At 42.4% G+C, this 14,392-nt stretch overlaps 1 protein-coding gene across 3 annotated transcripts in view; it reads right to left on the bottom strand.

Annotated features, from left to right (window-relative positions):
• THADA (THADA armadillo repeat containing) overlaps positions 1–14,392 on the bottom strand; it is a 318,133-nt gene that overhangs the window by 90,573 nt on the left and 213,168 nt on the right. For all 3 annotated transcript variants that reach the window (XM_059943471.1, XM_059943473.1, XM_059943474.1), the window contains one exon: positions 5,478–5,593. In XM_059943471.1, the coding sequence (XP_059799454.1) occupies positions 5,478–5,593 (116 nt within the window). The remainder of the gene's footprint in view (positions 1–5,477; positions 5,594–14,392) is intronic.

Genomic DNA, 14,392 nt, shown 5'->3' with positions numbered 1-14,392 from the left:
AGCTTGTCAGAAAAGCAGGATCTCAGGCTCCACCCCAGACCTAGTAAAGGAAAGTCTTCATTTTAAGGGGCCCCCCTTAAAATGTGATTCATCAGCAGGTCTGAGAAGCACTGTTCTAGAAAATGCTTCAGTTATCACCATTCAAAGCCCTGACGTAAAAACACTGGATAGACGGAAGCAATGTGGTCCAGTGGAAAGAACCCCATGAGGAGCAGGGAGTTAAGCTCTCCACAAATGTTAGCTGTTGTCAGGTAGTTGTTACACCCTGGTCAGCTGTGTGAAAATAGGCAAATCCCCCGACCTCTCTGGGTTGAACTTTCCCATATGCATGGGGATGGGAGTGGACTACAACAAACTTTATGATTCTTTCCAGTTCTAAAGTTCTAGATCTATGATTCTATTTGACAAGACTCTGTTTTGTCGCCCTCCCTACACTAAAGTGGGGGCTTCAATAAGCAGTTGCTATATTTAATATAGTCTGGCATACAGCAGGGCTTAATAAATATTTGTTGAATGAATGGGAAATAAACTGAGTGGCCAGTAATGTAACAATGGTAAGGTAAACTTAATGCCTGATTATTCAGGTGACAAAAATATGCTACCTTTAACAAATGATGTTTTCAAAGATATTTTTCTTAATACAAAACCAGGCAAAAAGCATTTTACTTTTAGCAATGCGTAGATAGTAAAAGTAGAAAGCAAAGCAAAAAAAAAAAAAAAATTATTATAAGAAGTCAGGACAATAACCTTAGAGGAATGATAGAGTACAAAGAGTTTTTTTTTAATGTTTGTTATTAAAAAAATTTTTTTAATTGTGATAAAATATGCATAATATAAAATTTACCATCTTAACCATTTTAAGTGTGCAGTTTAGGAGTGTCAAGCACATTCACATGGTTGTACCACCAATTTCCAGAACTCTTTTCATCCTGTAAAACTAAAACTCTATTAGTTGAACACTAACTATTTCCCTTCCCCCCAGCCCCTGGTAACCACCATTCTACTTTCTGACTCTTTGAATCTGACTACCCCAGGAACCTCACATAAGTGGAATCATATAGCATTTGTCTTTCTGTCATTAGCTTATTTCACTTTGCATAATGTGCTCAAGGTTCATCCATGTGGTACTGTGTGTTAGAATTTCCCTCATTTTTAAGGCTTAATAATATTCTATTGTCCATATATACCACATTTGTTTATCCATTCATCCATCAATGGACACTTGGGTTACTTCTACTTCTTGGCTATTGTGAATAATGCAACTAGAACATGTACAAATATCTCTTCAAGATTCTGCTTTCAATTAATTTGGGTCTATACCCAGAAGTGGAATTGCTAGATCATATGGTAATTCCATTTTTAATTTTTCTGAGGAAACACCATACTATTTTCCATAGCAGCTACACCATAAAGAGTTTTCAATAAGAGCAAATGATTTCACGATACTGTTAAATGGAAAAAGTAAGCTATAACTTACATATATACAGCATAATCTCAACTACATTAAAAAAAGCATAGGAAGAAAGATGAAGTAAATAACATGAAACTGTTAACCAATAACAGTGGGTTCCACTAGATGTTGGTAAGAGCAGACTTATATTCTCTTCTTTTCCCTAATTTTCTATGATGAGCACAAACTACACTGACAGTCAAGAAAAAAATGTGAAAAAAATTCAGTAGGACACATTTTTCTTCCTGGTCATCACATCATCCATTGCATGGAATCTGATAGTCCATTAAGTTTACCACATTTACTAAAAGGACACACACATACACACACACACACACACACAGAGGTTTTTATTTTTATAACCAAAGGAGACGCTAGATAACCGAATTGATTTCTGAAAAATTTTAAGCCCAAAGTAACAGTAATTCCAACTCTCAATCAAAGTAAATAAATCTTTTCTCCTCTTTCTCTTACTTGACAGGGCTTTTTAAAAGTCCTTCCTATTCAGGCGGGGCCTGTGATCCAGCTGGGACAGAAGAGCTGGAATCTGTACATAGCGAGGGCAGCAGACAGGGCCTCGAGCGGGGCTGCACTGACCTCCTCTTCCATGGCGCCCCCAGTCAGCCTCGCCAGGCCAGCAGCTGACCCCTAGTCTCACTCAGTTTCTGGCCTGGGTCAGCTTAGTTTTCCTTCAGTAGTTGGTAAACTGCCTTTGCACCAGGAGAGAGACAGTAAACTGGATTGAGGAGAGAGGGATGGAGGAAAAAGGGGAAGGAAGGGACTTGAAGGATTAACGAGCTGATTTCCATAAAGGCTTTGACATCTTGGAATGAAAAGCGGCCTGTAAGAGCAGAGGCCCAGTCCCCTACTTAGGCCATGTTGCCAGCTGGCCATTCATCACCAAAAATTCCCCAACAAATCCATGGCTATTGCTTAATCACCTCATATAAATCCCTATTAATCTTGCAAAGTCAAAACACAAATATATGACAAAAGTCTTTATTTTATATGCCCTCAATTTCGGGGTTAAAATTTTAAAAACGGAACTGGTCATCCAATGGCTCCAATGTACTTTTTTTTTTAAACCCCTTCTTGGGGAATAAATAAATGACATCCTCACTAATGGTTTTGTACACACTGGACTGAATAAACTCAAGCTAATGATCAACATAAATTGAAGAAGGAAAAAGGTGTTAGTGCTAAAATTTAAACCGACTTTTTTTTTTTTTTTGCAATAACATTGACATTTCAAGCTATACTCAAAAGATACAGAAAATCCTTAGTAGGCACAAAAGAACATTTATTCCTCTTTCTTTCGTAAATCTCTATGGACATAAAGGAGCCTCTTGAGCAGCCAAATTTGGAATGCTCTGCATTGTAATGCTTTTCAGGGGAAAAGAATGTGAGAATGTAAGTCAGGGGTTGGCTTTGAGAAGGGCCCACTAGGACCCATACGTGGCTCATCTGAGCATGGGGCTCCCAGTGCAGTCAAACACCTTCTGGGACAACACTCTCTGAGGACCTCAAGGGCAGGGCAGGCATGCAACAGGCTGAGGCTTCATCACTTATATCTGATTCTATACCTTCCTATTCAGGAAACTCAAAGTTATCCTGCCAGTGACGTGGACAATCCAGAAGAACTGACACGTGGCTTTGGGATACATTGTATTCTGGCCATGTGTTTTCCTTTCAAACTCTATTCCAGGCTCTGAATACAACCTGCTTAATATGGTAACAGTGTGCTGGGGAGCAAGAGGAAGCCTGGTGTCACAGACCACCCACGAAGTGTAAAGTTCACACTTGGATAATAAAGAGTTGACTGTACTGGAAACATGAAAGTGGCTTTCCTGGACTCTGGGCAAAGAAGGTGGAAACCCAGTGAATTTCAGTGATTCATGCCTTTGTTTTCTAGGGCTGGAAAATCATGGAGGAAAATCAGAGAATGGGGGGGAAGGGTAGATGCCGACAATAATGAAAAGACTGATTAGAAAACTGCAATTTTCTAATTGCAATTAGAAGGCCAGGAGGACTTCTCCAGCTGAAGAGGGGGCTGATGGCAGCTTTGTCATCCATCATAGGGAACTGCACAACATGAAGGTCCATTCAGATGGCTGGCCTATTACTCCATCTCCTCCTTCCCAGCCAACAAGAAGGAATTGACTCAGGAAGCCAACAGATGATGAATTTCTGTAAGACCCATCAAGGGGTAGCAAACTAAGGGGGCAGAAATTCCTTCCTTATAGAACTTTAAGAACAGGAGATTCAGATTCTGTCTTGGGGCAGTCCTGGCTGGAAGCAGGGGTTTCAATAGGATCGTTTCCCTGACTCCCTGATCCCCAGAAATAATAGATAAGAGGACCAGGTCTACTAACTGGTAAACAGATGAGAGCACAAATATGATCACAATTCCTTGTTCTCTCAAAAAAGGCATCTTGGGAAGTTGTCTAAAAGCCACACAGAAGGCAAATGATACTAGGCCCAGGGGAGGAGTTTATGGTCAATGAACTCCTGTTCTCTAAATAAAAGAGAGAAAACAAAATTCGGACTAAAAATGAGAGGCTAACCATTAACCATCACTTTACTGACATTTCAGATACTAGAGAATTTCCCCATCAACATCTCTGGCCAAAGATACAGGTGTTTAGACAAACATGGAGACTCACATCTCTACCCACTGAGAAATTCTTCACTGGGTTGCTTTCCTTTCACCATGCGGCCTCCATGTATCTCCTCAGCCCCATTCTCTGCTACACATACCTTATACTTTAGGTTTCAGAAGAGCTAACTTCTTTCTAGTTCTCCACACTCACCATGACATTTCATATTGCTATGTCTTTGCCCATGACATCACCTGAGCCTGGAACACCCCTCCCTGCCCTGGCCACTTGGCAAAATTCCCAACTCTTGAAGGCATCCGCCCTCCCAACCCCGGGCTACTCCTGTACCTACTACATACATTTGTTATCATACTCACCATATTCGATGAAAATTATTTATTTACACATCTTCTCACCTCCTGGATGGGAGCTCCTTGAAGCCAGGACTAATTCCTTCTATATCTTTGCATCCCTACATCTCCTAACACAGCGGCTATCGTGTAGCCTATGCTCGCTCACAAGACTTTGTTGAATTACACTGATTTGTGGGCCTCACACTAGCCATTGCTTGTCTTGCCATATAAGATGGGAGCCCAACAAAAGTGAACAAAAGCACATTTTTTGAAAAATAAAAAAGAGGCTGTCATGTTAGACAACCAACATACTAATTATTAATCAAAGGCAATATACCACAGCATGGAATGTGGTAGCCTATGGGCCTCTGCTGGACCCCCCCTCTCCTGGAATCACAGAGGATGTAGCAGGGGGTGGGAGGCCTTTGCAGTAACACAGATTTTGAACAGAGTGTTACAGAGAGGACTCCTTGTGTGTTCGAGGGAAATTGAGAAATTCTTTTTGCTCCATCTTTCACACGGTAAACGTTCTAAGTTTCAGAAAAAACTAACGATGGCAAGGATGAAAAAAAGAAAAAAATACGTATCCACTCTCCTTTGCCTTGCTTATTCAAGCTTCTCTACTACCTACCCAAAAAGGCAACTTGCATGTCTTTTTCTTATTCACCCGCTCTGGGCCCCTCTGCACCTGCTCAAGTCTAACATCAATCTCTCATCTCTGAGCTGCAATGGTACCTGATAGTTTGTACCACATGATTTAGTCAATTACTGCCTTTCATTGTTAGGATATCTAACACAGGGCTGGGCACATAGCAGGTATTCATAAAAACAAGCTGATTGGTGGACAGATAAAAAGCCATATTACATGCCCCCCAGCCACACAGCAGTTTTAGAAAAATTGTCAAGAAAATATTTTTCTTTCTTTACCACAACCCAAAGTTCAAAAAAGATAAATACTCCAATAAGTTTAGAAAACTCATGCCAGTGACTTTTAAAACTCCCACAACTAGAAACAGCATTTCTCCAATGTATTCCTAACCCCTGATAACTCCGTGCTCATGTGGGGCTTTAACATACCTCTTGGCCAGCCAGACTTTGGCTTTAGTACAAACAGTGACGTCAGCCAGCTCCTGCTGAAAGTATGTATTCATTCTGTATTTGGAGTCTGAGAAGGCTTGTAACAAATGAAAAACCTAAACCAAAAAAAGAGAAAAAGCAATATCCTGCTGTGAAAATATATTTTTCCTAAATGTCCAGTTCCTCCCTTTTAGGTTTCCTCAAAACATTCCCCTCAAAGAAAACAGACACCTGCAAAATGTGGCTCTGGTCTCTCTGCAGAAAAATCATGTTGGTCTTGGAGGACGCAGCAAGTGGCGAAAAACCAACGTCTTTCATCTGTACCTGTGCTCTGGGTTCCTCGCACAAGTCCAAAAAATGAAGATTACTCTGTGACCAGTCATTAGATGCCAAGAGCTTATTAGTTACAAACAACCTATATATTGATTTTAGCAAAGAAATGCAAATATCTTTCTCTATCTTAGCAGTCTCATATGGAAAAAAAAAAGTACTTTTTAAAGTCAAAATCTTACTACACAGGAAAAATCAAATGTCTGTGAGTCTAATCTGGTTTGGGGTTTATCACAACATGCTTGGCTGAAGAAGCAGGCCGCAATGATGCTTGCCTTCGCAAACAGCAGACAGTGATGTCTGTAAACTATTTAGGTTTTTCAGATCTTCCCTGAGATGTCAGGAGCCGAGCGAGCACTGCGGACACACCCCACTTTCTTATTCTTGCATGACATTATACATCAGAATTAAGCAGAGAAAGACAAATCCTGTTGTATCTCTCCAGCTGCCTATATTTAGAACGAAGGCCACAATTCCAGCAAGCACGTGCCATAGGCCGTGTGTGTGTGCGCACTGGCACGCGCACGTAAGTGTATCTTGGGTTCACTCAGTGATGACATCAACAAGGCCTTTGTGAGAAGTACAAACCTGCAGCAGAGAACAAAAGTGGACAAGGGCGTAAATGGGATCCACTGACCTTAGCCAGTGTCAAGGGAAAAGACATGTCAGAGAAATCCTTCAGTGCCCTTATCAAGGGGAGGAGGAGGGTGGAGCAAAGCAAGCACAGATAAACACATCAAGAACTTGGAAAGTCTATTTTAATAATCAGTTTGTTTTCTTTCCCTACTGTATCCTTTACCAGAGCTGCACATGATTCTTCCTAAGCAACAAGATTCAACTTTTTCTTCTCTCTCTCCTGTCAGTGAGGGACTTGAGAGTTAAATACAGAAGGAAGCAATGAGGAAAACCAAGAGGCCAAGATAAGAGATCCAGAGATCAGACTCTAAATGGGTATGACCTGGCAGGTTTTCCTGGGTCAGAGATCTGCTATATGCTGAGCACCTATGGTTTAGAGAGTCAAAGGAAATTTTGATTACTTTATTTTTTTTAACTGCTATTAAACATTTTTTTTCTTCCTAAATAGAAGTAATTGTACAGGAGAAGGCACACAAGTCCCCATGTGGAGACTGCAAATCTTTCTCTAATAACTGATCTGTTATTTCAGAAGCAACCAATCAACCACCACTACTTCACCGCACCCTCCACAGGGACTCACACCGCCCCCGTCGTGAAGTCTGGAGCAATGGGTCTGGCCGGGGCTTCTGTTCTTATGTGATGAGTGCCAGAGTGAAAAGACTACCTCCCTCTGCCCGAATCCCCAGCATCCTGAAAGAGCTGGCAAAGCCACTGGGCCTTGCTTTATTTTTCTCCACAGCTGCACAAAACCAACCACCAGGGCTTTTCATGGTGTCACAGGATTGTAATTAATCAGCAGACACCAGCAAAATACATGACTTTGGAATTTACTGGTAAAGAAAGCTGTGAGATTTTCAAACGCCTCTCATTTAGAAGCAATCACTTCAAAAATAACTCCTGATGGATGTTTAAACTTAGTCCTATATTTGCTCACCTTACTTGGCAAAAACAAGGCTGTTTTTGAAACGCTTGGTAGCTCTGGTTTATGAAAATCGGCCTACAAGTCCATCAATTCTGTCACCTTGGGCACAAACCAGACAACAATTGTGATCCTGGTCATTCACCAGGAACGGAGAGAGATCTGTTTACATGGGACAAATGGAGGGAGAGGTACGCTTAGAAGAACCTCGGTGGAAATAAGCACGTAGGAGAGACAGAGCAATACAAGTGAAAGACAGGGTCAGAGAAGACAAGAAAAACAGGGGGCAGGGGAGGAGAGGGAGCAGAGAAGCCAGAGGGAGGGGAGAGGAGAAAAAAGGCTTGTAAGCAAATGTCTGAAACAGGTTACTATGTTTGAGATAACTTTTTCCTTCAAGATAATTAATGAAAATATTTGAAAATATGACTACCCTCATATGGCATTAAGAGTGTTGGGTATGGGACTTCCCTGGCAGTCCAGTGGATGAGACTCTGCGCGTCCACTGCAGGGGGCACAGGTTCAATCCCTGGTCGGGGAACTAAGATCCCACAAGGCCCGCGGGGCGGCCAAAAAAAAAAAAGAGTGCTGGGTATAATTCTCTCAAGAAAAATGAGGCCATCCTTTGCATGAAGTCCAGAAGTGAGGCCAGGCCCCTGGAACTCCAGTCCAAGGTCAGATCCGGGAGCTCCAGGCAGCTCCCAGGAAGGATCATTTGTCCATCAGCTCTGAAAGGACAGCAGGGGTGAAGCAGCTCCTCCTCCTTCCCCCCTTCCCTAAAGTTCTGGTCCAGAAGAACTTCTGGGCAAAGAGCACGGTCAAGCCCAGGCCTGGGATAATTTGGAAACAGCCTATAATACAGGACTGTACTAAACCAAACACAGAGAAACTGAAGCTGCCGGACCCGAGGATGATGACTAACTGAGAACAGGAGAACTCTGAGAAGTTTAGTGTCACTTTAGGCGTCTCAAATTTGCAACAGGATTCCAACATTCAGTCCAAAAATATTTATTAAACAACTATTATCACCAGGCACTGTCCTAGGGGCTGCAGCAGAGAACACATAGAATCCTGCTTTCCTGCAGCTTACATTCTAGTTGCGGATAAACAGAAAACCAGTCATTTCCCAGATGCCGCCTGGTCGGGATTTACAACCTGCACGATAGCATCGCCATCACTTTGCTCTTATGCATGGCCTCACCCTTCACCACGTCCAGTGCAGAGCAGGAATCCAACAAGCATTTGCTGAACTGATGTCGATATTTGATGCCCCTTCCTGTATTAACTCTGCCTTTAGGACATGTGCCCATGGGTTTGGTGAGCTGCTGTTGGTGCCAGCCCCATGTTAGGAGTGGAAACACAGAGCTGAATCATGTGCACTCCTCGCTTCAGTGGATTCCTAACCCAGTAGATTCCTAATCCAGTGGGGAAAGCAGGGAGGCTGGATCAGTAGTAAGAATGTAGCCCTGTGGGTGGGGCAGGGAGCACAGCCTTTGGAGCCAGGAGGACTTGGGTGGAAACCCAGTTCCTAGCTGTGGGGCTTTGGGCCACTTGTTCACCGCGGTTTCCTCGCAGTAAAGAGCATAATAATATCTACCTATCTGACAGGACTGTAGAGAGATTTCAAAGAATATATATGTAGGGTACTTGGCACACGCTCGGCACCTGATCAAAATGCTAGTTCTCTTTCTTTTTCTGTCTCCTCCCTCCCTTCCAGCCCCCATTCCAAAAATAAACAGAGACGGCTTTGCAGGAATATCATATTTGCAAATATGAGATTCATATTTGGCCTTGAAAAGAATCTTGCCAGAATTGGGGAAAGAATACGCAAGCAGAGGAAAGTGAATTATTAAAAAGTGTTAAAGAGTATTAAAACATTGGTATTGCCAACAAAAAAAAAAGTGAACCTTAAGGTAAACTATGGACTTTAGTTAATAATAATGTGTCAATATGGGTTCATTAATTGTAACAAACATACCACTCTAATGCATGCTATTAGTAACAGCCAACTGGGGAGGGGGGTGGGGAAGAGAGGAATAACATGGAAACTCTTTGTACTCACTTTTTCTATAAATCCAAAATTGTTCTAAAAAAACCCGTTAAGTAAAAGAAAAGTATTGGGACTGCTCAGGGGACAGCAAATAGTTGCATGTAACAAGAGCACAGCCAGGGTGTGCGTAGGGTAGCAGGAGACACAGCTGGAGAGAGGGGTCAAGTCAGACAAAGAAGGATCTCAAAGGCAGCATCGAGGGATGTGCATTCTGTTCTGGAGACAGCAAAGACCTCCTCAGACAGAGCTCTTATGTGATCAGACCTGTAATGCGGAAAGAAAAGGCCAGGGGCAGTGAGGCGGCTGGACCAGAAGGGGCAGGGTGAGTGAGACTACTGCCAGTCTAGACAAAAGGTGACGTTTGAAACTGGAGCCTGGAAACCAAGAAGAGCCCGTGGTCCAAAAGTGGCTGCAGATGTTTCATCCGGCCTACACAGTATTTTGAAATCGTCATTTATGAATTGGGAGGTTTCACATCAGAATCACCCTGATATCTAAACTCTTCTGAAAAATGAGAAGATCTGACAATTTGATTCTGTGACACCCCCCCTCACTCCTCCCCAATCTAAACGATGGCAGCAGTGGAATGCAAAGGAAAGGGTACATTTGAGAGATGTTTTGGAGGCTGAAGCAGGACTTGGCAGCTGCTCTAGACCTGGAGTTGAGGGTCAGGAAAGAGACCTTCCCTCAGGCAGCTGTGGATCGAGGGCCATGCTTCAAGACAGGGATCACGAGACTATGCGGCAGGATTGGGAATGAGGGAGGGGGATTTAATGAGTTTGGTCAGGAATATCCATGTGAGGCTTGTTAGGGTAATTTATCTTCCAAATCAGGAATTCTTTTGAGAGTGAAAAAGAGCTCTATTAATAATCAGACTGGGACAGACCAAGACTGTTGGTGACCTCCAGCTATAGCAGGCCCCTTGGAGAAAGGTTAGAGTGGACTTAGGGGTGTCTCCAGCAAAAAAAAAAAAGACAACAGGAGAAAGCTTTATTGACTTAAAATAGCTGTGACCCGGTCAGAAAGAGACAAAAAGCACACAGAAAACAACCAAGTGCAAACCAACATTATCACCCATGACTATCACAGGCCTGGGACTGCCCAGAGATGAGGTGGTCACACCTGCCCCGAGGAGGGGGTGGTCAGGAAGCAGCTAGAGTGGACTAAGACTTCTTGCCCCTGAGATGCAAGCCTTAATGAAACTCCGGGAGGATCTAAGAAAAGTCTGGAGAACAGTTAGCCTCTGCCCACCCCCATCCCCACTCTAAACACAGAGAGACTGAGGGGAGCCCCAAGCATCTGTGTAAAGCATGGGGTCCATTTTAGCAGCTCTGAATCTTAAAAGTGACTCCACAGAGCAAATGTAATGCTCTTTGAATAAATGCCACAGGCCCAAAAAGAGTCATGAGGCAGATCCCTGAAAAAACTTGTGCTGCACCAGTAAAATATGTCTGGTTTATGCTGCTGGACTAAAATAGTGACTTGTGTTAGACAAGATCAAGATGATATATGGCTGTTTGGGAATGCAACGCTGAGATGGGTTTTCCTCTTCACCAAGCATGGCTTCCAGGCAATTTTCCCCTTTATAAAATCAACAGCAGCTGAGCTCCAAAAACCAGCAGGATCCAGCAATAACAGGACCAGGTTAGGCAGGCCATGCGAAAGGACACCCCAACAAGAAAAGGGATGCTCATTTCAGAGGTCAGATATAAATGAGGTGAAAGTATCGTAATCAGGAATAATCCCGAACTCCAAAGATCAACAAATTTATCCCCTTTTGCAGCTGTACTTCCTTAAAAACAAAGTCTGGTCTTCTAGTGCAGCATGCAGACTGGGGGCGAACACTTCTGCCCCTATCACATTCAGCCGAGTATAAAATTTCTGTATCTGCTCTTCTGCCTCCTGGCCTTCTCCCCGGGCTGCTGCAACCCCCAAAGCTAAGTCAGAGCCACATTTTTCCAAGCCCAGTGTTTACACAGGATTTTATTTCGGCTGGTAAAACATCTGTATTTTTTCAGGGACTTAAATAAATGATCTATGCCGGGAATGTACAGTATAGGGTGATGTCAGGCCCCCTTTTCTTCTCAACTCACTGGGCAGAACAGGCAAACATTGTTTCAGCCTGTAGCTGGGAATGCGAATATTTATCCTGTCGACTTAATTCATACAAACAGAACTAAAGGCAGGGAGGCAGGCAGAAGTATTTTATGGTTTTAAATCAGACTGAAAGGAGGTGGGGTGAGAAGGGAGACGGCTGAAGGAGGAATCTAAACTTTCTAATTCACAGAAACATGCCTAATCGTATGACTGCCGGGAAACGGATATATCAAAAATTATTTAAAAGGCAGATTGTGTTTCTATGTATGTGTGTGTGTGTTGGGGTGAGGGTGAAGCTGGGAAAGTGAGTGAGAGAAGAGTTCTCTAACTTATATGCCACTTCTAATCATTACAATGTGCCTGAGGATTTGATTTCCTGCTTTAGGCGCACTCATCTTATCCTCAACTAGACCACAGACTTCTGGGCCCCATGGCGCAGAGCATAGCGCTTGCCGGGTACGTGTGCCTGCCTATGTCAGCTGTACAGAGAGCTCCACATACTCCTCTTTGTTACCAGCCTTGGAGGGTCACAGGGTGGACTGCAGGCGTGACCCTTGGATACTGGTCATCCCTACAAGAATGGGCTTAGTGGGCATGTGCCACCCACGGCTACTTACCCATCTAACCTTAGGCTGGAGGGCAGGCCAGGAAGCATTTCAAGTGGTTACTCCCCCCAAACCTCAACCTGTTTATCAGATGAGGACAGATCCTTAGAAAGGTCTGGGAGAATTCCCAAAAGGTGACACTTAGCTGCGTTGTGTTGCTGCTGCCAGGAAAAAGATGCTAATTACAAAGTGTCATTACTTCCTGGCTGACTCTGGCTTGGGAAACAGGCCATGAATATCTTTAAAGACTAAAATGTACAAAAACACAAAGTCTGCAGGGGTCTGGAAATTCACTTTGTGTCTCAAACACATCCCCTCCTTTCTAGTAACACTCCCACTGTTCTAGTTCAGGAACCAAAAGACCTTACACCTAGATGATGAAAACAACTGAAAGGACAGGTCTCTGCCTCCAAAACTTATTTTACACATGGCTGCAGGCAACTCTTCTTAAAGCCAAGCCCTGGTCGTATCACTCCCAAATTCAAAATCCTTCAATGATCTCCAGCACCCTAAAATAATCTGCTGGCCACTGAAGGCTCAACCTACCTTTCTAGTTTTACCTCCTACTTCTTCCACTTCATGGACCTATTCTGTGGCCACGAGGGATGATTTCCCATTCCTGACAATGCTTTTCTGTCCAGGATGTTCCTTCCATTTCTCCCCACACCCCTTCCAGCTCTGCCTATTGAAATTCCATTCATACTGTAAGGCCCAGCTTAAATACCACCTCCTCCATAAGCCTTCCTCAGCTTTCATCAGCCACCTCCTATCCCCACCCTAAGACTTTCCTACTCAGGGCCCAACAGCTCATTTCATTTCATTTCTTTTTTTAACTTTTTAAATCCTGTCATTATGGTTATCAATCCACAATTTCCCTTTCCTGGAGCATAGCTCATTGAAGGAAAGGGCTATGTCTGTTCTTCATAGCTCCTGGACTCCAGGGATATACAGCTTTGTCTGGCAGAAAGAGAGACTCAATAAACAGAGCATGTATTGATTTGGAATTCCACCCTGCCCCCTTGCCAGGGTGGCAGGAGCAGAACCTGTATTTGCAGCAGCAGCTGGGGTGCTAAGAGCCACCTCTCTAAACTCTCCCCACACAGTGGGGTTGGGGGGAAATACACAGAATTAATAAGAGAGTGAGTATACATTTGTCTTGGATCATTTCTGGCCTTGTGCTCCAAATTTGACAATGCAGTGAGCAGTTCCATCACCCAGAAGAAGTGTCAAGGGTCCCGAGTTGTTGGGTAAGGGTGAGGTTTAGAGGTAGTCAGTCTTAACCCAACATACAAACAAAGGCTTGCTTATAAAGAATTAACAATTTACAAAACAGTGATATAATCTATTCTAACTAAAGGGTTTCTAGCTTTAGAATACAGACACATTTCTGAAGAGCTATGTATAACATTTTTCAAATTATAAATTATTCATTTGTAAAATTAATCCCAGTTTAAATTTTTTAGGAGCAGCCTGATTATGCTTGATAATTTATCTTTTCTAATATCTGGATCCTCAAACTATTGAGTTCCCTTAAAGACAATACTGAGATCAATAAGGAACTCTTTGATGTAGCAAAACTCATTAATGAAAAATAAAACTGGTAATTTGTTCAGTCAAGACAGTTAACGCAATACTGAAGGAGGAGAGTTAGCAGTGGTATAAATGAAACAAAATTAGTCATGAATCAATAATTGTTGAAGCTGAGTGATGGGTATATGGGATTTATTATATTATTCTGTCTACATTTGTATATATTTAAAATTTTATAACAGAAGTTTAATAAAAAGATTTAGATAGGGAGAGAAGTCAAAGAGAAAACAGCTATAGGACATAGAGATGAAATCAATATAAAAAGAGCTTATGATCTAGCGCAGGAAATAAGATATATACATAAATAACTAAAATTAAAGGTAGAAAACAGTAAACGCTGTAGGAGAGATAGAGAATAGAAGGTCCAGAAATAACTCCCTGGAAATTCAGAAGATGATAAAAGTGACATTTAAACAGTAGTGAAAAGATTGATTTATTCAATAAATGGTATTAAGACAACCAACTAGTTCTTTGGATCTGTACCCAAATCCTTGCACTGAAATAAATTCAAGATGGAGAAAATTATCAAATGTTAAGAAAAAAGAAACTATAAAAATGGTAGAAGAGAAAATGTTTTACAGTCTTTAGGTAAAAACAGGCTAAGAATGAACACAAAGCCATGAATGTAAAAAAATAAAAAGATGTGTTTATAACATAAACTGAACATAAAAACTGAAATCTTTTGTATAGC

This window comes from Balaenoptera ricei, chromosome 13 (assembly GCF_028023285.1).
Source record: "Balaenoptera ricei isolate mBalRic1 chromosome 13, mBalRic1.hap2, whole genome shotgun sequence".
NCBI lineage: Eukaryota > Metazoa > Chordata > Mammalia > Artiodactyla > Balaenopteridae > Balaenoptera > Balaenoptera ricei.
Note: the sequence above shows the minus strand (reverse complement) of the source record. Positions and strands in the feature narration are given on the sequence as shown.